The sequence below is a fragment of the Sapajus apella genome, unplaced genomic scaffold, assembly GCF_009761245.1.
Source record: "Sapajus apella isolate SASKATOON/1434 unplaced genomic scaffold, GSC_monkey_1.0 scaffold62, whole genome shotgun sequence".
Classification (NCBI taxonomy): Eukaryota; Metazoa; Chordata; class Mammalia; order Primates; family Cebidae; genus Sapajus; species Sapajus apella.
Genome location: NW_022437002.1, coordinates 11,243,765 through 11,265,770, shown reverse-complemented (window position 1 = coordinate 11,265,770; position 22,006 = coordinate 11,243,765). Strand labels below are relative to the sequence as shown.

The following is a 22,006-nucleotide window of genomic DNA, read 5'->3' as shown; positions in this document are numbered from 1 at the left end:
CCTGTAGTATCCCCATTGAGACACTGACCTCAAAGGGCCAAGTTAAAAGATTCAGTGCCTGACTCTTGATCTACTGTTGATCCATGAGCTTTAGCAGTAAGCAAGCAAGCCCTCCATTTGAGTCCCTGTTCCTCACCTAAAAGCCAGCTCTTCTAGCTGGTAGTAATTTTCATCCCGCAGGATCTGGAGATCCACCTGCAGCTGCCTGATGAGACCTTCACACTCCTGAATATACATGATGACATCTGACTCACATTGTACTGGTTGTCCTGATTCCAGGTGAGCAGCATCCTGAGACAGAAGAGAGAATAACAGTAGGAAAACTTCCATTGTCCCCACTCACCAGGACAGAGGGAGCCAAGGAGCCTACTGCAATTCCGAAAAAAAAAAAAAGAGAAGTAATACATCCAGATTCCTCAATTGCTAACTTCAGCCATTAGAGCAGAGGGTGAGAAGCAAAAAACATGTGACATAAGATGTGGGACAAAACAGTCAGAGACTTACAGCCTGCAGTGTATTCTTAGCTAGTGTCAGCTTTTCTTCACAGTTCAAAGCACCATTCTGGATTTTGTTTGCAATCTGTAGCAGCAATTCCAGCCTAAAATAAGATAAAACCATAGTCATGTGCAAGGTTCACAGCAACTCAATAAATAATGTCAGACCACTCTCAGGATCTGGACCCACCTCTCCACAGCTGGCCGAAGTGATTTCTCTCGCTCTAGCATCTCTATGATGAGCTTTCCCCACTCTTCTTCCACATCATTGGGGTGATAACCTTGAGGCAGTTTAATTCGGCCAAATTCAATCCACACCTGAAACAGATACTCTTTCAGTCCAAAAACACAGCCATGCCCTCTTGTCCCAGTTTTGATTTATTCTTTGCACATCATTTTTTGCCTCTTTACCCAGCCATTCAGCAGTTTTTCCTATTGTCTAACATGGAAAAACAATCAAATATGTATCAGGTTCTTCACCCTTGAGGTGAAGAGCAAAAAAGTCACCTCTAGAATGTAGAGGTGACTACAGTCCCTAGGACTACCTACTCTAAGTCCTTCTAATCCTTCTACACTTTCTATAAATCCTCCTTTCCCCTATAATTTTTATTCTGGCAAGGTTAAATTCTCATCTCTACAACTTCAAATTCTTTAGAAATTAAATTCTGAATAGAAGTCTTCTTTCCACCCTAGGAAAAGATTTTAGCTTCCCTCTGAGAAGCAGAAAAATTCATCCACAGAACTCAAGATTTCTGAATAAGTATAGGCCATTTTTCAATAAGCCCTTTAAAAAATAGAGATGCCTTGAACGAATTAGTATGGGTAAGCTAGGAAGAAAAAAAGAAAAAAACAAAAACAAATAGAGATGCCCAGGCGTGGTGGCTGACATCTGTAATCCCAACACTTTCGAAGGCCAAGAAGGGCGAATCACCTGAGGTCAGGAGTTTGAGACCAGTCTGGCCAACATGGGGAAACCCCGTCTCTCCTGGGAAAAAAAAAAAAAAAAAAAAAAAAAAAAAGTAGCCGGGCATGGTGGTGGGCACCTGTAATCCCAGCTACTCGGGAGGCTGAGGCAGGAGAATTGCTTGAACCCAGGAGGTGGAGCTTTGCAGTGAGCCAAGATGGTAACACTGTACTCCAGCCTGGGTGATAAAAACAAACTCCATCTGAAAAAATAAAATAAAACAAAACAAAATAAAAAATAAAAAGTAGGAAAGGCAGACGTACCCCTTTACCACACAATTTTTTAAGACCAGCCTGAGAGTGGTGCTATTATTTGTCACCAGGAGAGTACTGCTAACAGTGCAGTGGGAAGAGAATACAAGGAACCTATAATCAAGAAGCAACAACAGTACAGACCAGCAAACCCCAAGCTTCAGCAAAGGATAAGCTCTCTTACCTCTAGTAATTTATATAATTCCTCAATTCTTCCTTTTTCTCTCTCCTTGGCCAGAATTTCTGTTTCTTTGAAGTGTATGTATTGGTTATAAAGTGCCTATAAAATTAATATTTGGTGAATGAATAGACACAAACTGTAGGACCCAATTTTTCATACCACCTCATCCAGAAGCCAGCAGTGATAAGCTCGGAGACTTACTCCCTATAAAGATTTTACAAATACAATTTAAGTCCCTGACTTTACCTTTAGTTCAACGGGGTTTTGGGGAAAAGATTTATCTGACATCAGTAATGTATGCTGTTTGATCCAGGGAATGAGAGAGTCCACTCGACTTTGGTATTCTTGCCACCTGGAGTCCACTTCCTGTTGCCAGAAGGTAAATATCACACACCTGATTAGCAATAGCCACAACAAGCACAAGAGAAAGTAGCTGAGGCCACTCCAAACTATATAAAACCCTTTTCCTCTGATTGCCTAGATGGTGCTCACTTTAATGCTCACAGTACCAGTTTCAAAGCTCCTCAAGGACTCTCAGGATGGGATTCAATTTCCTGACACTAAAAAGGCTACAAATCAAGCTACTAAAAATATTCTGAAAAGAGCCATAATCTACCTAATCAAGCTGACATATGAGTGACTGAGAAAACACTTCCTCATCCTGAATTACAGCTGGGGATGAGAGGGACATTCTTCCAAATGGTCTATGCTAATTGTTACAAAATTAGCAATATCTAGACTCATTTCCAGGGCCAAGGATAATATCCACGTATAATAAAGATACTGGATATATGGTCTGATACAGAGCATAAAAGTGCTCTGTATACTGTGAGTGCTTAAGAAACTGTCTAAGCAATTCATTCCACTCAAATGAATCAAAGTCAGAAGGCCTTCTAGAAAAATGTTCTTTTACCGTAGCACTGATCCCTTCTCCACCCTCAGGGACTTTAGGGAAGGCATCGTAAATCGAAGACACATAAGTGATTACAGACTTTTCATCTGGAGATGGCACATCCACATCTGAGAGAGAATGGACAAAAAATTTCTTAGTCAGAACAAAGAAACTTGCCAGAAGGAGGAATACTGAATACATGTTCCTTACTTAAGTTCAGTAAACTCTCTCACCTTCTGCATCTAGCAGGCGAGTGACTCCCAGTCTTTCTGCCACTTCAAAAGCCTGTTCCAGATTCTCTCGGTTACTTTGGATTTGCACCCTCTCCATGTCTACCAGATCAGGTCTGTAAAAGTCCAACAAGGCACATGAAAGGCCATCATCTACACATCACACATGAGTTCACACAAAGAAAACCTCCTAAGGGTTCCCAGAGCTGAAAAACACTGAGTGAGTTAGAGAAAAGGCAGGAGGTTTTGAAGAGTACAAATTCCATTTTTTTTTTTTTTTTAAAGATGGGGTTTCACCATGTTGGTCAGGCTGGTCTTGAACTCCCGACCTCAGGTGATCCGCCTTGGCCTCCAAAGTGCTTGGATTACAGGCGTGAGCCACCACGCCCGGCCACAAATTCCATTTTTAAGTATACACCAGGGGCCCAGTGCTTCCTAAGGCCAAACTTAAACGTACAGTTTAGGTTTGTTGAATGTCATGGGGAAAATACCATCAATTAGCACTGGAAATTGGGGCATGTTTATGACCACTAAGAAGTCAATAATTTTGATTTTTGCCATTCAGAATTCCTATTTTCCTCACCTCACGTCAGCCATCTGCTGCTCCTAAACGACTCTAAGCAAGCCCTCATTCCATGCCCTTTGCACCTGTATTTCTTTCAGCTGGAACACTCTGACCCCAAAAGCCCGAATGACTCACCCCCTTATGGCTCTGGTCTAACATCCTGACCAAAAAGGCCATGTCTGACCACCCTGTCCAAAATACTACAAACCTCTGTCACTTTCTAATCCTGCCACTGCATTTACCACTGGTTGGTAGCATATATTTATTTCCTATTCTCCCTACTGAAAGGTTAAGTTCCATGAGAGTAAGAACTTCTGCTGTTTTCTTCACTGCTCCTTATGACCAGTTCCTAGAAAAGTAGTTAAATAAATATTCCTTTTTCAAATGAACAAATGAATCAAAGCTTTGATTCCTGGTTGAGGAGGTGGAAATAGCATTATAACTAATTACAAACAAGAGATGAGAAGAAGCCCTGCAGGAGCACAGAAATTCCGCTGTTCTTACCGGTATCGGTGAATAAGTGCATTGAACATCTTCCCATCACTCCAGCAGGAGGAAAAGTTGGTGCATTTGATTCCTGTGTAACCAGCTGTCACCTTCTGGGTCCACAGGAGTAGCTTCTCCTTGGCTGACATGTCCCCTGATTCTCCACTAATGTAGATGTCAGAGATCTGCCAAAAGACGAGACACAGAATAATTCATAAATAAGACAAAGTCTTTTGGCCTTCTCTTCTCCATCCATTATGGCTTGTAGTAAATTGAAGATCCAAGGCTGACAGCACTTTAGAGGACTATTCCAACATATATTCACCCACTTGGTAGTCAAAGAAATGCAAATTAAAACCATGAGACACCTATCAAACTAGGAAATGTTTGTTTTTAATGATATTATTCAAGATTGAGAGAATATCTAAAATTTGGTATTGTCATACACCGCCACTAGTGAAAATATAAATGGCATAACTTCTCTGGATGTCAGTTTTGAATCAAGTCTTCAAACACACATACAACTTGATGGGAAGTCATCAGAAATATAAACAAATAATTTTATAAATGAATATTTATCAAAGAATAATAAAAGTGACAACAGAAGTTTATAAAAAGCTTAAATTCTAATAAGGGATTGACTGGTTAACAATTACAGCACAATTATAGCAGAATAGAATTCTTTGTAGCACTTAAAAAAGTTTTGCAAAGAAAATTTTAACAACATAGGACGATTACCAAATTTAAGAAAAAGCATATAAACAATATATAGTAATCTTGATTATTTTGTTATTAAAAACATACAAAATATATTTAAGTATAGTCATATATATGTACACATGCATATACATACATCTATGCATGCAATACAGGTGCATATACTGTATGTATGTGAGAAATACAGCAAACTAATAATCATAGTTACCTCTTCAGAGTAACATTACAGGTGATTTTTATATTTTCCAAATTTTCTACATCCTGTACTTTTTTTTTTTGGAGACAGTCTTGCTCTGTTGCCCAGGCTGGAGTGCAGTGGCGTGATCTTGGCTCACTGCAACCTCCGCCTCCCGGGTTCAAGCAATTCTCCTGCCTCAGCCTTCCGAATAGCTGGGACTACAGGCATATGCCACCAGGTCTGGCTAATTTTTTGTATTTTTAGTAGAGATGGGGGTTTCACCATGTTAGACAGGATGGTCTTGATCTCCTGACCTCGTGATCTACCTGCCTCGGCCTCCCAAAGTGCAGGGATTACAGGCATGTGCCACCACGCCTAGCAATCCTGTACATTTTTATAAGAAGAAGAAAGCTACTTTAAGAAATCTCCAAAATACAGCACAAGACCTATTTTAGAGAGATTTTAATGCAGGTGAGGAAAAAGTGCATATCTCTGATTGCACACACACCTTGAATTGAGTCCTGTAAAGTATAAATAATACCTACCACCTTTTCAGGGTTGCTATGATAATCAGCAAGATTACACATTAAAGCCCCTAGCCCAAACTGAGGGTTATGCTCAACAAATAAGGGTTCCCTTCTCTCTTCCTTATTTGAAGGCTAGTCTTGCTTCAATTTTTACTTACCTAATTCCCACAACACTGACATTCTTTTATCATCATCTAATTTAATGTTATTTTGGGTCAGGCACAGTGGCTCACACCTGTAATCCCAGCTCTTTGGGAGGCTGAGGCAGGCAGATCACCTGAGGACAGGAGTTCGAGACCAACCGGGCTGACATAGTAAAACCCCATCTCTACTAAAAACACAAAAATTAGCCAGGAGTGGTGGTACACACCTGTAGTCCCAGCTACCTGAGAGGCTGAGGCACAAGACACTTGAACCCAGAAGGCAGAGGCTATGGTGAGCCAAAATTGTACCACTGCACTCCAGCCTGGGTGACAGAGCAAGACTCTGTCTCAAAAAATTTTTTTAAATAAATAAATAAATAAATGTTATTTTGCATTACTATTATTTCATATATTTAATCTTATCTCCCCTAGACTACAGGTTTCCTGAGAGTTGCTGGCACCACAACTTAACAAGTAGAGCAATATAAAACTGAACAGCAGCCCCTATGTGGGAGAGCTCCTCCCCACTGGACGTGTTCAAGCAGAAACTGGGATGCTGTGGAGGAAGTAACTTCCAAATCTGAGACCCACTGATCACAGTCCTTCAGTGTATTGTCCATTGCACTTAGCGTTGTGCTGGTTGTATACTGGGACCTTAACATGTTTTAATTAATAACTTGGTTTATGAATGAAATAAAAATAAGCAAATAAAAGTATTTGGGGGAGCAGGCATGGTGGCTCACGCCTGTAATCCCAACACTGTGGGAGGCCGAGGCAGGCGGATTACCTGAGATCAAGAGTTCGAGACCAATCTGGTCAACATCATGAAACCTTGTCTCTATTAAAAGCACAAAAAAATTAGCTGGGCATGGTGATGTGTGTCTCAGCCTAGGGAGGCTGAGACAAGACGATCACTTGAACCCAGGAGTCAGAGGTTGCAATGAGCTGAGATTGTGCCATTCCACTCCAGTCTGGGCGACAGTGCAGGACTCCATTAAAAAAAGGAAAAAAAAAAAGTATTCTGGGATAAAGCCCACCTAGAATCGGTAGACAGGTTACTTAGCGAATTCAAAGCAGTGTGTAAAGTGAAATAAGTTTAGGCTAGCATTATTTGTCTCCTCTGGAGTGGGACTATGAATAGTTTCATTTTTTCTTCCTATTCTTTTTTTTTTCAGAGTTTAAGTAATGATCACACTTTATTTTGTATAATAAAAACTATAAAAACAATATTTGTTAACAAGGAAAGACGTTAAGCCTTTGAATCAGACAGATACCTGTTTGAAAGAAGGCATCTACTAGAAATGTGACCTCAGGCAAACCATGTAAACCTCCTGGCCCAATTTTCACCATATTTAAAACAGGATAATAACTTTCTCAAAGGATTGTTATAAAGATTCGACGAGATGACGTAGGCAGTGCTTAGGGTACCTGCATTTCCTTCTCATAATAATAAGACAGCATATCCAGCACAATTTTTGGTCTGGGTGTTTGGGGCAGAGAAAACACAGGCATGACAACAGAACATCCTGTCTCTTAGTATTCTCTATCAGGTGCAGTACGGCGAAAGTAGTAGCTTCCCTTGTCGTCAATACAAGAGAGAAATCAATAGTAAGGTATCTCCAAGTGTCTGAATTTACAAACTCAACTCATAATAGATGAGAAATATGAGGAAAAAAAAAAAAAAAAAAAAACAGGACCAGGGACTTTAACACTTTATTTAGAAAAAAAGAAAGCTGCAGGCTACTAAATGTTACTAAGATAGATTGAAGAAAGACTGTGAGAATAGAAGAGTACGGGAAGCTTGCATTGAGTAGAGAAAAGGGAAGCCACAAAGTATTGCCTCCATGCCTGTGAAGGTGAAATTGTGCCCTACCTAGCAGATTCAAGGGACATGGGTTCACATGCCCTTAAACAGGTACATTTCTACCAAAGAAATCAGACTATTCTACTTTGATGATGCCAACTAATAAGACCATCCTACAAATCATTCCTCCACTCACCACCTCTCTGTTCTGACTCCATGTTCACCTGACAACCTTCAGATAATTATTTGATCCCCATATAAATATTCTAAAGCAACAAAAGCACTAAGTGGCCAATTCAAATAATCACTTGGCAGTTAAAAACTATTTTGTAAATTAATAAATTCACATCAATCAATTTCATGCAAATGTGATCAATGTGAGTCAATTCCCTAAAACCTAAGCAACTCCAGTTCCACTTGAGCTGGGGGAGGGGGAGCAGTGGGGAGAGAGGCTATGGAACTGCAGAGCCAAGGATCCAATAATGGATCATGGTGCCCAAGATACCATCCTGTGAGCCTCTTCCTATTAACAGCTTCTTCCTAGTACCAATTCTATTTCAGTTCCCCTTAACATTTCTAGCTGCCTATTTCACTGGCTAAATGCAAAATTGACATATCCCACTGCCTTCACTGTAACTGCTCTACATACATATTAAAGTAAAACATTATTGGGAACAGGAAATAGATTTGTTGAAGTAAAAAAAGACAGAACTTGAATAAGCAAAAACAAAATCTGAGTATTTGGGTTCCTTACCCAAAAACGAAATTCCAGTTAGTTAATTGATATTGTATGGTCATTATAGCCACAATCTTTCTGAAAACATCTCTCATCGCTTAGTATTTCTGCATATTGCATTAAAATTACTTCAATGAACAGCTTTACTTCAAATTTTAAACACAGTTGTAATGAGATAGATGGAACCCTAAGGGAAAGAAAAAAAAATGCCCTGTTTGGATTAGGGTCCTTCCTAGACTGTTAACTGGATGAGAAAAATGGGATTATCATCTCAGCCATCTCAGTAATTAAATTTGGCTTTCATCAAGCTCTTTCTGTATACTCACACGATATGTGCGCACAGTAATGTCCTCTGGGCTATGCAGAAGCTTCTACCTTAATCTCCCAAATGCAGAAATCCAGCTTCAGTTTCAGAGATCTTTCTCCCTCATCTGGGTTTTTTAAGCAGGAAGCCATTTGGAGAGGGGGGAACAGCCTCAATATTATGCCTAAGATTATGCAAATTCCACTTGAATTTCCTTTCAACTCACACTTCCCAAAGCTTGGTTAACTGCTTCTCTGAAGTATTCCCAGAAACTTAATGTTTTCCTAATAATTCAATAAGTAATGATTGAACAACATCTTAGCACTATGACAGGCACCGTAGAGAAGAACAAAAAAAGTCACACATCATTTATTTACTCTGTTAATATTTTACAAGCAACCATTATATTCTAGGAGTGTGCTTAAGTTCTTATAAATATCTCAAAATAGGCTGGGCATGGTGGCTCACACCTGTAATCCTAGCACTTTGGGAGGCCGAGGTGGGTGGATCGCCTGAGGTCAGGAGTTCAAGACCAGCCTGGCCATCATGGTGAAACCCCATCTTAAAAAAATAAATAAATAAATAAATCTCAAAATAAAAACACAGCCTCAGGCCTCAAGCTCAAGCAATTTAATCAGGGAGACAATTTATTATACAAAGAGATCAATGTTGTGATAGAGGTAAGCAAGTAATCCAAACTAGCAATGCCAGGGGATTGCTCAGCAACAAGAACATCTGTGCTGAGTTTTAAAAAGTAAGCTTGTCAGGTAAAAAGGTGGAAAACAAAAAACAAAGACATGCTTGCCCTCCAAGAACTTAGTTGAGACATGCCATAACTGACTAACATATGATTATCCCAAATATTTTCCCAGATGACAACAGATGTGTGAAAGTAAAACAGGAGAACAAGAAGGGAAGCTCTGTGGTCCTCCTGAATATACAAACTTTTAGAAATTTATTTATACATATACACATATTTAAAATTAAGCAGTATATTTAATGCATTTAGTATTAATGTATTTTCTGCCTTTATAATTTCAAAAACACACATTATTCAAATCTCACATGCATCTTTACCATCAATGTCTTTTCCTTCAATAAAGCTACTTTTTGAGTGAATTTTCTAGAAAATACTGTCTTCTTTTTAAGATCTTAAAGTTAACAACAGCACTTTTCTGAGTCTACATTATCTCTGTGTATTTCATTTCAAACCACAAGAATCCAGTTGTATAACCCTGGATTAGGGATTTTTTTTTTTTCATTTATTCTATTGTGTTTATTTATGATCCCCATAAGGGGTGTGTGTGTGTGTGTTTCATATGCAATGTGAGTGATTAAAAAATTTTTTTTGATGTTAAGGCTTGTATAAAGTTAACTTTCAACACTTCCAATTAGGAGATTATATCCCCAGCAACAATAACTAAAACTTTCTTAGATTTTTGGTTTCTCTCTTTTGTTGAATCAATTATATCAGCTGATCTCTACAAAAAAATGATTACTGAGTGAACTAGCAGATGGTGACAAGGTTTATTCATCCTTTTTCATGAACTGACTACAAGCTCCCTGGGAGCCTAATAACAAGAAATGCTTTATAAGAAGTAAAATATAAAGACAATCTTTCTTTTCTGAAGTCTAATTTCTGGAGGAAAAAAAATCTCACCTTGTATCTATGGTAGGTCACATGAGAGAGTTAAACAAATTTAACACAAAAAAAGCAATAATTATAGTAATATCCAATATAGAATCTCAGCAGAATGGAAAATTACTGTGGGATGGAGTGATCAAGATCTCCAGAAGTATAATTTAAACTCATCTTTGAAGGGAATTACAGAATAGACAGAAAGAAAAGAATTCCAGGTAGAAACTGGATGTAAACAAAGTTTACACAAGAAACTGAGATAATGTGAAACAAAAATAGTAGTTAAATAGTAGTTAAAATGAGAAGGTTCAAGCTGGGAACCCATAGGAGAAAAGATAAGATAGATTACAAAGGAACTGGAATATCCAGCTGAGGAGTTTGGACTTTGTAAGTCTCTCAGTGAATAAGTTGTTCTGAGCAAGTAGGTACTCGATTATTCTGTCCTCAAGTTTCTAGCTGACTTCCTCCCCTACTACAGATGAAGCATCAGACCTTGAAAACTTACAAGAAGCAAAGGAGGGCTGGGTGTGGTAGCTCACTCCTGTAATTCCCACCACTTTGGGAGGCCTAGGCAAGAGGATCACTTGAGGATAGGAGTTCAAAACAAGCCTGGGAAACACTGTGAGACCCTGTCTCTACAAAAAATTTAAAAATTAGCTGGGCGTGGTAGTACTCTTCTATAGTCCCAGTTACTTGGCAAGTTGAGGTGGGAGGTTTAAGCCCGGGATGTCAAGGCTGCAGTGGGCTATGACTGCACCACTGTTCTCCAGCCTGGGTGTCGGAGCAACATTCTTTCTTAAAAAAAAGCAAAAAAACCAAAAAACAAAACAGCAGCACATGAGGGCACAATGCAGTAGTTCTACAAATGCCTAGCTAGTGGGATCCAATGGCAGCTGTGTTGGTGAGGAACAGAGTGAAAGGCGTTTATTACCAATTTGAGAGTTAGGTAAAGGTCAGGGAGTGCTCCTTTCAGTTTTCATATTCAGAGTCCTAGAGGTCTCACTAGGGAATACAATTAGAATGGTAACCCTAGGTCATAGAATATGGGCATTTTTCAACTCTACAAAATATTGTCAAACTACTCTCTAAAGAACAGTACCAAATTATACTTCCACCCACATGCCATAAGAGGTTTCCCCATCACTTTACATCCTCGCCTACATTTGGTATCTTCAGAGTTTTATTTTCTGTCAATCTGATAGGTATAAAATGGTACCTTAGTTGGGCATGGTGGTATGCTTGTAGTCCCAGCTACAAGATTGAGTCCAAGTGCTACAGTGCGCAATGATGGTGCCTGTGAATGGCCACTGCTCTCTAGCCTGGGCAATGTAGCTGAGACCTCATCTCTTTTAAAAAAAAATATGGTATCTTGTTGTTGTTTGATCTTTATATCCTTATTAGTAAAAATGAGTCTTCTTATGTATATGAGGTATTTGGATTTCCCTTTTTTGTGAATTACTTATTCCTGAGCTTTCCCCTATTTTTCTACAAGGGTGTTAGTTCTTTTCTTATTCATTTTCTTGTTCTTTTAAGTAATAATATTAATTAGCATTTATTGTGATTACTTGTATTAATTCCTATTACTCTCATAACTCTACCAAGTATATACTATTCTTTTTTTTTTTTTTGGTCTTTTTTTTTTCCCCTTTTTGTGAAGAACAGGGTCTTGATATACCACCCAGGGAGGTCTTGAACTCCGGGGCTCAAGCTATCCTCCTGCCTCTGCCTCCCTAACAGCTGAGATTACAGGTGTGAGCCACAGTGCCTGGCAAGGAGATACTATTCTTATCTTCAGTTTACAAATAAGGAAATTGTGGCACAGAGAAGTTAAGTAACCTGATCCAAGTTATACTGCTAGCAAGTGGTGGAACTGGGATTCACACCCAGCCAATCTGGCTCCATGCTCTTAATCACTTCACCTATAGGACAGTAATCCCTTTTCAGTACAGTCGTCCATGGAGAATTGGTTCTAGGACATCCCTTGGATACCAAAATCTGCAGATACTGAAATCCACGAATGCTCAAGTCCCAGATACAAAATGGTGTAGCATTCACATACAACCTATATACATCCTCCCAGATACTTTAAATCATCTCTAGTTTACTTATAATTCCTAATACAATGTAAATGCCAGTAAATAGTTGTTATCTTGTTTAAGGAATAATGACAAAAAAGAGTCTGTACATGTTCATTACAGACGCAATTTTTTTTTCAGAATATTTTTCCATCCATTACGGGTTAAATTTACAGACATGAAACCCACAATGCAGACAGCCAACTGTATATGCATTATATAATAATTTGACCAGTATTACTACGTTTTTATTTTTATACAACTTATTTTGCCTAACTTTCCATTTTATCTTATACAATTTTATTTTTGTTAACTTTCATATTTTATTTTTATACAATGTTTTTCTTAACTTCCTATTTGGAATGGAAATTTTCAAATATATACAAAAGGAGACAGAATAGAATAATAAGCTCCTATGTACCCATCACCCAGTTTCAACCATTATCAACTCATAGCTAATCTTGTTTCATCTACACTCCACCCACTTCACTCTTCCCTCATTATGATGAAGTAAATCTCATATTTTTCTCTAAAAACATTTCAGTATGTATCTCTAAAGGGTTTTTTTTTTTTTTTTTGAAATGGAGTCTCACTCTGTTGCCCAGGCTGGACTCAGTGGCTTGATTTTTTTTGTATTTTTGGTAGAGACAGGGTTTCACCATGATAGCCAGGATAGTCTCCATCTCCTGACCTTGTGATCCACCCACCTCAGCCTCCCAAAGTGCTGGGATTACAGGGGTGAGCCACCTCACCCAGCTTTTCTTTCTTTCTTTCTTTCTTTCTTTTTTGAGACAGAGTCTCGCTCTATCTATTGCCCAGGCTGGCTGGACTCAGTGGTGTGATTTCAGCTCACTGCAACCTCCGCCTCCCAGGTTCAAGTGATTCTCCTGCCTCAGCCTCCCCAGTGGCTGGGACTACAGGTGCGTACCACCATGCCTGGCTAATTTTTGTATTTTTAGTAGAGACGGGATTTAACCATATTGGCCAGAGTGATTTCAAACTCCTGACCTCGTGATCCACCCGCCTCGGCCTCCCAAAGTGCTGGGATTGATTACAGGCATGAGCCACCGTGCCCAACTAAAAGGCCTTTTTAAAAACATAATCGCAATGCTATTGTTACACCTAAAAAATGATTCTTTAGTAACATTTTTAATTAAGCAAAATTGTTTGAAAAAGAAACAAAATCCTGGCTGGTGTGGTGGCTCATGACTGTAATCCCAGCACTTTGGGAGGCTGAGGGGGGCGGATCACAAGGTCAGGAGGTCAAGATAGCCTGGCCAACATGGCGAAACCCCATCTCTACTTAAAAAAATACAAAAATTAGTCTGGCATGGTGGTGGGCACCTGTAGTCCCAGCTACTCCAGAGGCTGAGGCAGGAGCATTGCTTGAACCTGGGAGGTGGAGGTTGCAGTGGGCCAAGATTACACCACTACATTTCAGTCTGGGTGACAGAGTGAGACTGTCTCAAAAAAAAAAGAAAAAAGAAAAGAAAGAAAAAGAAAAAGAAACAAAATCCTCTCTTAAACAAAGCTCTAACTATAACTTTACCTTCTGCATTCCCCCACTAGTGTCATCTGGTTAATTTTGCTTTCTTCATACAGTACAAACCCAGCATTAGTAAAACAACTCTCCCTATAATTAAAAAGGACAACTGGGAGAAGGAAATCTGTAAACTGAAAAAAGGCTGGGCCCAGAAGATAATACACCAACCAACCTCTTTCTTATCATTTCTAGCCCCCAGTATTATCTGACTATTCACCTAAAATTGGAGAGACTCTAAGGTTTTGTGGCAAGGACATTGATACAGAGGAAAAATTCTTCATTAAATGAGATTTGCTAACCATGTGGCAGGAGATTGGCACAAGATGAGGAGGGGGAAGGGATTTTCAAAAATGTTCCTTGTTCAAATAAGCCAGGTATTAATAGTATGGATATTGAAAGCTGCTGGGAATAGGGAATCCTGAGAGAAGAAATGGGCCAGAGAAGAAGACCTTTATTTGACAGCAAAGTGCAATTGCTATTAGCCTGTTCCCATCCAGCTCCAAATCCTAGGCTACTTATCATTCTGAAAACATACTTGTCAGCTGACCCTTGTCATCTTGCTTCTGTGCGATTTCTTGACAAAAGAAGTATTAACTATACTAGGTTAATAGAAAAGCAGATTATGTATATTCTATTATCTAAACCCTACACTAGCAAGATGCAGAAACAGCTTCCATTTTTCTCTATCCTGAAAAGCAACAAAACCCACTGTGAAGTTTATGTCTATCCATAGCCTGGTTTCACTACCATCAACAAACCCTGGACTAATGAACAGAAGACAGAATGTGGCTAGAACTCAAATTATTTTGTGAGGATAGTTACTACTCTGACATATTAAAAACAAGCACCAAAAAAGCAAGCAAAAAACAACTCAATTGGACTGCCAGCTGTCTCCTGTTTAGACAGGAGCTGGTGTGTGAACGGCAGCAGCTGCTCTTCTGACCCGTGCCCTCCCAGCGCTCCCACTCTCAGCAGAGATGCTCTTGCCCTGCATATCAGTTTTAGTATGTGTTGCCCTCTCTGTGTCTTTGGCTGCTACTGTCCTCAAGCCTCTGAACAGTCTGTTAGGGAGGGGAGCAGCACCCTCAGGACTAGTTCCTTCAGAGACTAGTGAGGGTTGCGGCTTCTTGGCCTTAAGGACTTTGATTCTGAAGAATCACTGTCCAAAGGTTTCTCCTACCAATCTTTTAAGACTCCTCACAGACTCATGCAGAACATTCCCTTGCCAGTATAGAGATCCAGCCCATACAAAGGTGCCGTTGCTATCTATGGTCTATTATCTAGGATTGATTTTACTAGGAGTTCCTAAAACTTTGCATGCCAAGTTTCTGAAAATCTCACACTCAGTTTTACAAGCATGTGCCCTATAGTGTTATGATGACTACACAATTTCAATTTTAATGCCAGTTGTACTAAAGAACAATCAGTTCCACAGTTGGTTTTACCCCAACTACTCTATATCTGTTCCAACTTTTACAAGATGAAAGTTGACTTTGACATTTTAAAAAATCTGATGAAGCACAAATACTCATTGGTATGGTTTCAATCTATGTCCCTACCAAATCTCATGTTAAATTGTAATCCCTAATATTGGAGGTGGGGCCTGGTAGGAGATGGCTAGATCATGAATCATGAAAGTGGATTTCTCATGAATGGTTTAGCACGATCCCCTTGGTGCTGTTCTCATGAAGGTGAGTGGGTTCTCATGACATCTGGTCATTTAAAAGTGTGTGGCATCTTCCGCCCACAACCTCTTCTTCCTGCTCTAGCCAAATGACATGCCTACTGCCCCTTTGACCTTCTGCTGAGATTGTAAGTTTCCTGAAGCCTCTCGGGAAGCCAAGTAGATGCCAACGTCATGCTTCCTGTATAGCCTTCAGAACCGTATGCCAAGTAAACCTCTTTACTTTGTAAATTACCTAGTCTCAGGTGTTTCTTTATAGTGATGTGAGAACAGTTTCACACACTCATGCACCCCATCCCAGTAATTTCATTGCCTCTCTTCCTACCATAACACAATTATCATACTCCCCCTCCCCACATATCCATTTTTATATGAGGCCCAAGAAACCTCTTGCCCATTCATATAATAGACATTTTTCAATGGCCATTTTTTCTTCGAACTGTTGGGAGTCTCCAAACTCTAATAACAGAGTGCACTAAGATGGGGCTGTCTGTTGGGGAAATCTATCCCTAACGAGGAAATTTTAAGCAGAGATTAGCTTAAAATTTTTATCTTTCCTCAGCCTCACACTGCTAGTGATAAGCAGGGCACCAGTAGGTGGATCATATCCCTGCTCTGCAAACATCAGGGCTCCTGTACAGAATCGGCAGCCCACATGTAGACAAGGAAAGTGCCCTACCTCATTTTCTACCTCTTGCCCTTTGAGGCAGAAGTCTTTAACTCTTCTGCTGCAGAGGCCAACATGCCAGTAAAAGTTCTTTAGCCATTGGTGAATTATAACTTTGGTCACCTACACAATCACAGACCTACATGCCAGATGCAGTGCTACCCATGGTCTTGCTGAGTCCTTACCTCGGTGTTCAGATCTCTGAATTCTCACTTGTTCCTTGACCTTTAAAAACATTCACAGCAACAGCCATCACCACCACCCACCACCAGCAGCACCACTATCACCCTCATCACCACCAAAATAAAAAATATTTTTATTTTGAGGAATATATCCTCAACATGTTCCTCAAAATAAAAACACGTTAAAGCCCTAAACAAGTCCATCACAAAACAAACTTTTCTAGCCTTAAACCTTCAAACTGCCCTAACCTACCCTCCCCCCAACTAATCCCCAGATAACTCTGTGTTCCTCTCCTCTAATCCTGGAATTAGGAGCCAAAGAAGGATGAGGCCTCTCCACCTATACAAATACTGAATGAGTGTTGCCATCAAAAATTTCCCCACAGAGATAGGATTGCATCAGCTCTAATAAGAACATCGCTCCTACTAGATGTGGGGAAGAGCAAGCATGACAATAGCTACCTTACCCCTTCCACAATCATTCCAGAGACTCATTCCAGAGACTCAGTTAGGCCCCTCCCCATCGTCCCTTGTGCTACACTACAATTTCTTGTAGCAAGGAAGCTGGTAAACAGACCTGCCTGAGAGTAAGTACTATCTAACATTGTACCTCGAGAGATAATCCCACCAGATAGATCAAGCAATTATGTTGCTTGGCTACCCAGAATCAAGGACTCCCCAGAGACAAGTCTTGGTTTCAAGCATCAGGGGGCATATCTAAAATAGATTCTGCTTGCTGAGCTCCAGCAGACACTAACTCACATGGGGGTGAGTTTGAGAAACACCAACACCCTCACTGCTCACCCCACTCAGCTTTAATACGTTTGAGGGCCAAGAATCCAAACAGCAGTTTGATTATCCATTGAACATGCCCACCTACCTCTTCCAGACCCCATGATGGGGTGTGGCTTGCCTCCAGAGAAAGAGTACCATCCTCTTCTGAGAAGGAAGTAGAGCTCTTTTCAGGTTCTGTATCTTTAGCCTGGATCTCGTATATGTGCGGCCCATCACTGCCATAGCCAGAGGAGGAGGGCAAAATGCTCACAGTCACACCACTGACAGACAAATCACTCTGAGAAGTAGGGAGTCTGGAATCCTGGGGGGGCACTCGACCCACATGGGCAGGCTCCGTGCATCTTTGGCCTCCAGGCTGGTCCAGTGGTGATGAAGAAACAGAACATTCTGCAATCCAGGAACCTGTCTGAGGGGCAACTGAAATACTCTTGGTTCCTTCCTCCACACTCCAGCCCTCTGAAAATTGTTCTTGATTTCCTGTATCAGTGAGGTAGTCTGTCCTAGGCAAAGCACAGCTCCGAAACCCAAGCTGAGTATTTCCTTTCTCCACTGCAGTCTCTCCTTGCAAAGGCAGCAGCACAGCCCTGCTGCTGCAGGATGCTGTCCTCGGAAATTCCACCAGTTGGCTCACTGACTTCTCGCAGTTCCTTTCTGCTGGGTTATCAAGCAGGTGAGCAATGACAGTCATCCCCTCTTCCAAGGAATCCCAGACCCCTCCAGCAACTGAAGACTCGTTCTCCAACAAAAGGTGGGCAGTCTGGACCTCCCCTTGGAATCTCTCCTTTACCTGTACTATCATCCCCTGATCGACTGCCCGTGAGTTGGGGGTTGAGTCCACAGGCAGCAAAATATCTGGGGAGGTATGCTCTAACCCTCCCACTCCGTCCTCCTTTTGGAGACTCACTGTTAACTTCGTTAGGGTTTCAGTCTCTTCAATGACTCCAGTTCCTTCCGAGGTTTCTTCCTGGTGAGATGCCTCTGGAGTAGGGATTTTCTTCCCTCTCCACTTCCTTTTGAACCGAACCCTTTTCTTAGGAGATATGGGAGCCTTCTCAGGAATAGCTATTGACTCTTTCGGCTCCTTAAAACAGCCCAGTGAATTTCCCATTTCCTTCCTCTCCTAATCTCGGCAAAAACGCAGCTAAGCCAGTCCTGGGATCCCACAGGAATCCCAACCTTGGCTTCATCGGATTTGATGCACATTTAAAAACATGCACTATGCCAGGAATCCCTCCAATTCTTTCTCCCTCCCTCCCCGCCTTTCTCTGTCTCTTCTAGCCGCTGCCGATTCAGACAGCCATCTTACAGGCTCAGAGCTGCAACAAGACAAATTCAAAGCATCTCACTGCAGTTCAGAAATCACTTGACCTAAAAGCAGACAGAAACCGGATTGGCTGCAGCTTCCTCTCTCCAAATATGAGGTAATTGGAGCACTGCCCTCAGTAACACAAACAGAAAGCAAAAAGGAGCTAGAAACCAGGGGAGGGGAGAAACTAGGGAGGGCCAGGAGGAGGAGGGAAAATGTAAGAGTAAATGGAAAAGGGAGGGAAAAAGAAGAGAGGCCATGGCAGAAGGTAACGTGGAAGAAGGGGGAGGAGAATAGTATCAAAGAGGGAAAAAGCAAAACCAGCTCGGCTGGTACCAACCAGCAAGGGAAGGGAAGGGAAGGGCCAAGAAGAACTAGGGCTGGTGAAGCTGCAATTATGGCTCCCAAACTACAAAATGAAATAGATTTTAAGTGTCGCACCAAGATGCCCAAAACAAAATATCAAGAATATACACATATCCTGAATTTTTTCAGGTCAGAAGACAACAAAATTATTTTAATCAAATTATAACCTGAAGAGACCAGAGCTGCCTTCTGACAGTTAAGAAAAGGAACACAGACTTTAAAGATCTAGCCTTCTGGAGCACTTATTTCCCTCCTTTTTCCTATAAAAGAAAAGAAAGATCTGTTAATTCTGCCAGCCAATGACACAGACAGGAAAAATCTGGAAGTTGGTTTTGAGTATAGGAATCCTTGGTAAAAAGAATATCACTTCTAAATACAACAGACAAACAGGGTCTATGATAAACAATATTTGACATAAATGTTCAACAGCAATTATTAATACTGTCACTGCTAATATCTAATATATTTTTTTGCACTTGCTGTGGGCCAAGCACTGTGTAAAACTATTTACATGGATTCTCTTATTTAATTCTTACAGTCACTATATGAGGTCAAAACTATTATTTTATATTTTATGGGTAAAGAAACTGAGGTTTGGCCAGGAGCAGTGGCTCACGCCTATAATCCTAGCACTCTAAGAGGCCAAGGCGGGTGGATTCCCTGAGCTCAGGAGTTCGAGACCAGCCTGGGAAACATGGTGAAACTCAGTCTCTACGAAAATACAAAAAATTAGCTGGGTGCAGTGGCACACGCCTTTAGTCCTAGCTACTTGGGAGGCTGAGGCAAGAGAATTGCTTGAATCCAGGAGGTAGAGGTTGCAGTGAACCAAGATCATGCAACTGCAGTTAAGCCTGGGCAACAGCATGAGACTCTGTCTCCAAAAAAGAAAAAAGAAACTGAGGTTTAAGAAAGTTGATTAATAAGGCCAGGCGTGGTAGCTCACGCCTGTAATCTCAGTACTTTGGGAGGCCAAGGCGAGTGGATCAAGAGGTTAGGAGTTCAAGACCAGCCTGGCTAACATGGTGAAACCCTGTCTCTACTAAAGATACAAAAATTAGCCAGGCGTGGTGGCGCACGCCTATAATCCCAGCTACTCAGGAGGCTGAGACAGGAAAATCTCTTGAACCTGGGAGGCAGTGGTTGCAGTGAGCTGAGATTGCACCGCTACATTCCAGCCTGGGCAACAGGGCAAGACTCCATCTCAAAAAAATAAAGTTGATTAATAGCCCAAGGTTACACAACTAGTAAGTGGCAAAGCCAGAACATGAACCTCTGTAAATTTTAAGACTTTTAATTTCAACCCCAACTATTCTCTTCTAACTACTGCAGGAGTGGAAGTCTGTACTCAGTTGCCAGTTGTATAAAATAAGAAGTTCCCCCACTGAATTGGCAACTAGACTCTGCATAGACCAAGAGCTCAAAGAGATAACACTTGTTGCCATGTGGGAGTAAGAGAAGAAGCTGCTAAAAGGAGGCTCAGGTGGTTTTTATTCCAATTGCAGTAGGGCAGGAAATCTAAATTTCAGATTGTAAAAGTTATATTCAAAAACCTTGTGATGATGTCAATGAAGATTCCTCCCCCCCAATTTTTTTAGTATAGTGTCTGCTATATGGGAAAAGACTACAACCCAAAGGGCTGCGAATGGGGGAAAAATTATATGTGTTTCTTTCCTACTGCAGTTATTTATTCTGCACCAAAAGGATCCACGCCACACAGCAGAGAGCAACAGCCTGCTTGGCTCCATGCAAACCATAAAGACTTAACACTAGTATAGCCTTAACTACCTTTCCTGGAGACCTAAAAGAAAAGGGAAGAACACAAAAGGAAAGCAAAAAGAAGCCCTAAAGTATCAGCTTTTACACAATCCCTTCTAAGGCCCTACTGATGTCCCATGTGTCTCACAACTACAGTATGTGTTCATCCTCTAAGCCTTATCCTTAAGGCTGATTGCAAAGCTGCAGCACCATCTTATGGCCATCACAAAATTGAGCAAGAAATAAGTAGATAGCATGGAAGAGAAACTCAGGCTACTGCAAATCATTTAATTAGCAGATAATCTGACATTACAATATGAAGTTTTCTAGGCAGGTACCAAGCCTTCACTCCTCCAATGAAGAAACATGGACCTGAGCTTGAATTTTATGAATGACATGCAAGCAAACCAAAATCCTGAAACTGATCAACTCATGGGCAAGGAGAGGGCTGCTTAATATGACTACTACTGCTGTAGAGTTTCTCTGGAAGCCCAACAGAATGTAGCAAATTTAATTCTGTAACCTCATTCTTTTTTTAAAAATTTCTGCATATGTCAGACAAATCAGGCCTTCATATCCTTCTGCTCCAGAGAAAAACTGGTCTAGGAAAAGGAGCAGAGATTTCAGTAAGGTGGACCTAGGTTCAACTTCCCAGCTCTGTTAACTTATAAGCTAAGTAACTTAGCTAGTTTATTAGATGGGTCAGTTTCCTTACTTGTAAAATGTGCATATTACCACCTACTTAATGGAGTTGTTGATGAGATAATGTCCATAAAATACTTGGCTCAGTACTTGATCTACAGTAAATTTCTTTTCTTCCCATTTATTACTGGAGCTAAAAGTTATGAGACACCCCAGACCCCTGGAGGATCCTAAGATATAGTTAGTCCCTGACTTAAAATGATCCAACTTATTTCTTGACTTTCCAATAGTGGGAAATCTAGATGCATTCAGTAGAAACTGTGCTTCAAATACTCATACAACCATTCTGTTTTTCACTTTCAGTACAGCATTCAATAAATTACATGAGTTAGTCTATACTTCATTATCAAATAGGCTTTGTGTTACATGATTTTGGCCAAATGCTCAATGGCAAACTAATATGTGTTCCGAGTACATTTAAGATAGGCTAAAGTATAGTTTTCAGTAGGTGTATTAGATATATTTTCAACTAAGTTAATTCTGATTACAAGAACTTTCTCCTAGACCTTTTCTTATCTAAGCTGGTCTCTTAACATAAGACCTGCTTGCCTTCTGGGAAAGCACACTTTGAGGGCTTATACATTCTTTATGCTTTCTCCTAGATAACTGTTTACTGCCCATAGGTCTCCCACAGAGATAGCCAAGAGTGAAAGACTCTAAAGCAAAAGAACTCATTCATTCATTCATACCACAAACACAAATGGGGCCTCATCCATATGCCAAGCACCAAGTGCCATAAAGTACACAAAAATGTAAACCTCAATTCTAGCCAGCTAAGACCTCCCTGTTTTTTGAAAATGCTACGCATACACTAGTATTG

At 40.6% G+C, this 22,006-nt stretch overlaps 1 protein-coding gene and 2 long non-coding RNA genes across 34 annotated transcripts in view; 2 read left to right on the top strand and 1 right to left on the bottom strand.

Moving 5' to 3' along the window:
• MACF1 (microtubule actin crosslinking factor 1) overlaps positions 1-22,006 on the bottom strand; it is a 410,941-nt gene that overhangs the window by 200,616 nt on the left and 188,319 nt on the right. For 10 of the 32 annotated variants that reach the window (XM_032247543.1, XM_032247539.1, XM_032247544.1 and 7 more), the window contains exons 1-9: positions 17,143-19,167; positions 4,082-4,248; positions 3,016-3,128; positions 2,804-2,910; positions 2,137-2,256; positions 1,894-1,989; positions 685-812; positions 505-598; positions 137-291 (exon numbers count right to left, since the gene is read on the bottom strand). In XM_032247543.1, coding sequence (XP_032103434.1) covers positions 137-291; positions 505-598; positions 685-812; positions 1,894-1,989; positions 2,137-2,256; positions 2,804-2,910; positions 3,016-3,128; positions 4,082-4,248; positions 17,143-18,165 — 2,003 coding nt within the window. In that variant the 5' untranslated portion in view covers positions 18,166-19,167. Of the gene's footprint in view, positions 1-136; positions 292-504; positions 599-684; positions 813-1,893; positions 1,990-2,136; positions 2,257-2,803; positions 2,911-3,015; positions 3,129-4,081; positions 4,249-17,142; positions 19,171-22,006 lie in introns of those variants that run through there. The other 22 variants (XM_032247548.1, XM_032247549.1, XM_032247560.1 and 19 more) reach the window with 6 other exon arrangements.
• LOC116529566 lies at positions 1,616-14,971 on the top strand. Its single transcript, XR_004259547.1, has 3 exons — positions 1,616-1,626; positions 5,063-5,065; positions 14,884-14,971. It is a non-coding gene; the product is annotated as an uncharacterized LOC116529566 (long non-coding RNA).
• LOC116529565 overlaps positions 21,074-22,006 on the top strand; it is a 16,572-nt gene continuing 15,639 nt past the window's right edge. Inside the window, exon 1 of the long non-coding RNA XR_004259546.1 lies at positions 21,074-21,084. This is a non-coding gene — a long non-coding RNA (uncharacterized LOC116529565). The remainder of the gene's footprint in view (positions 21,085-22,006) is intronic.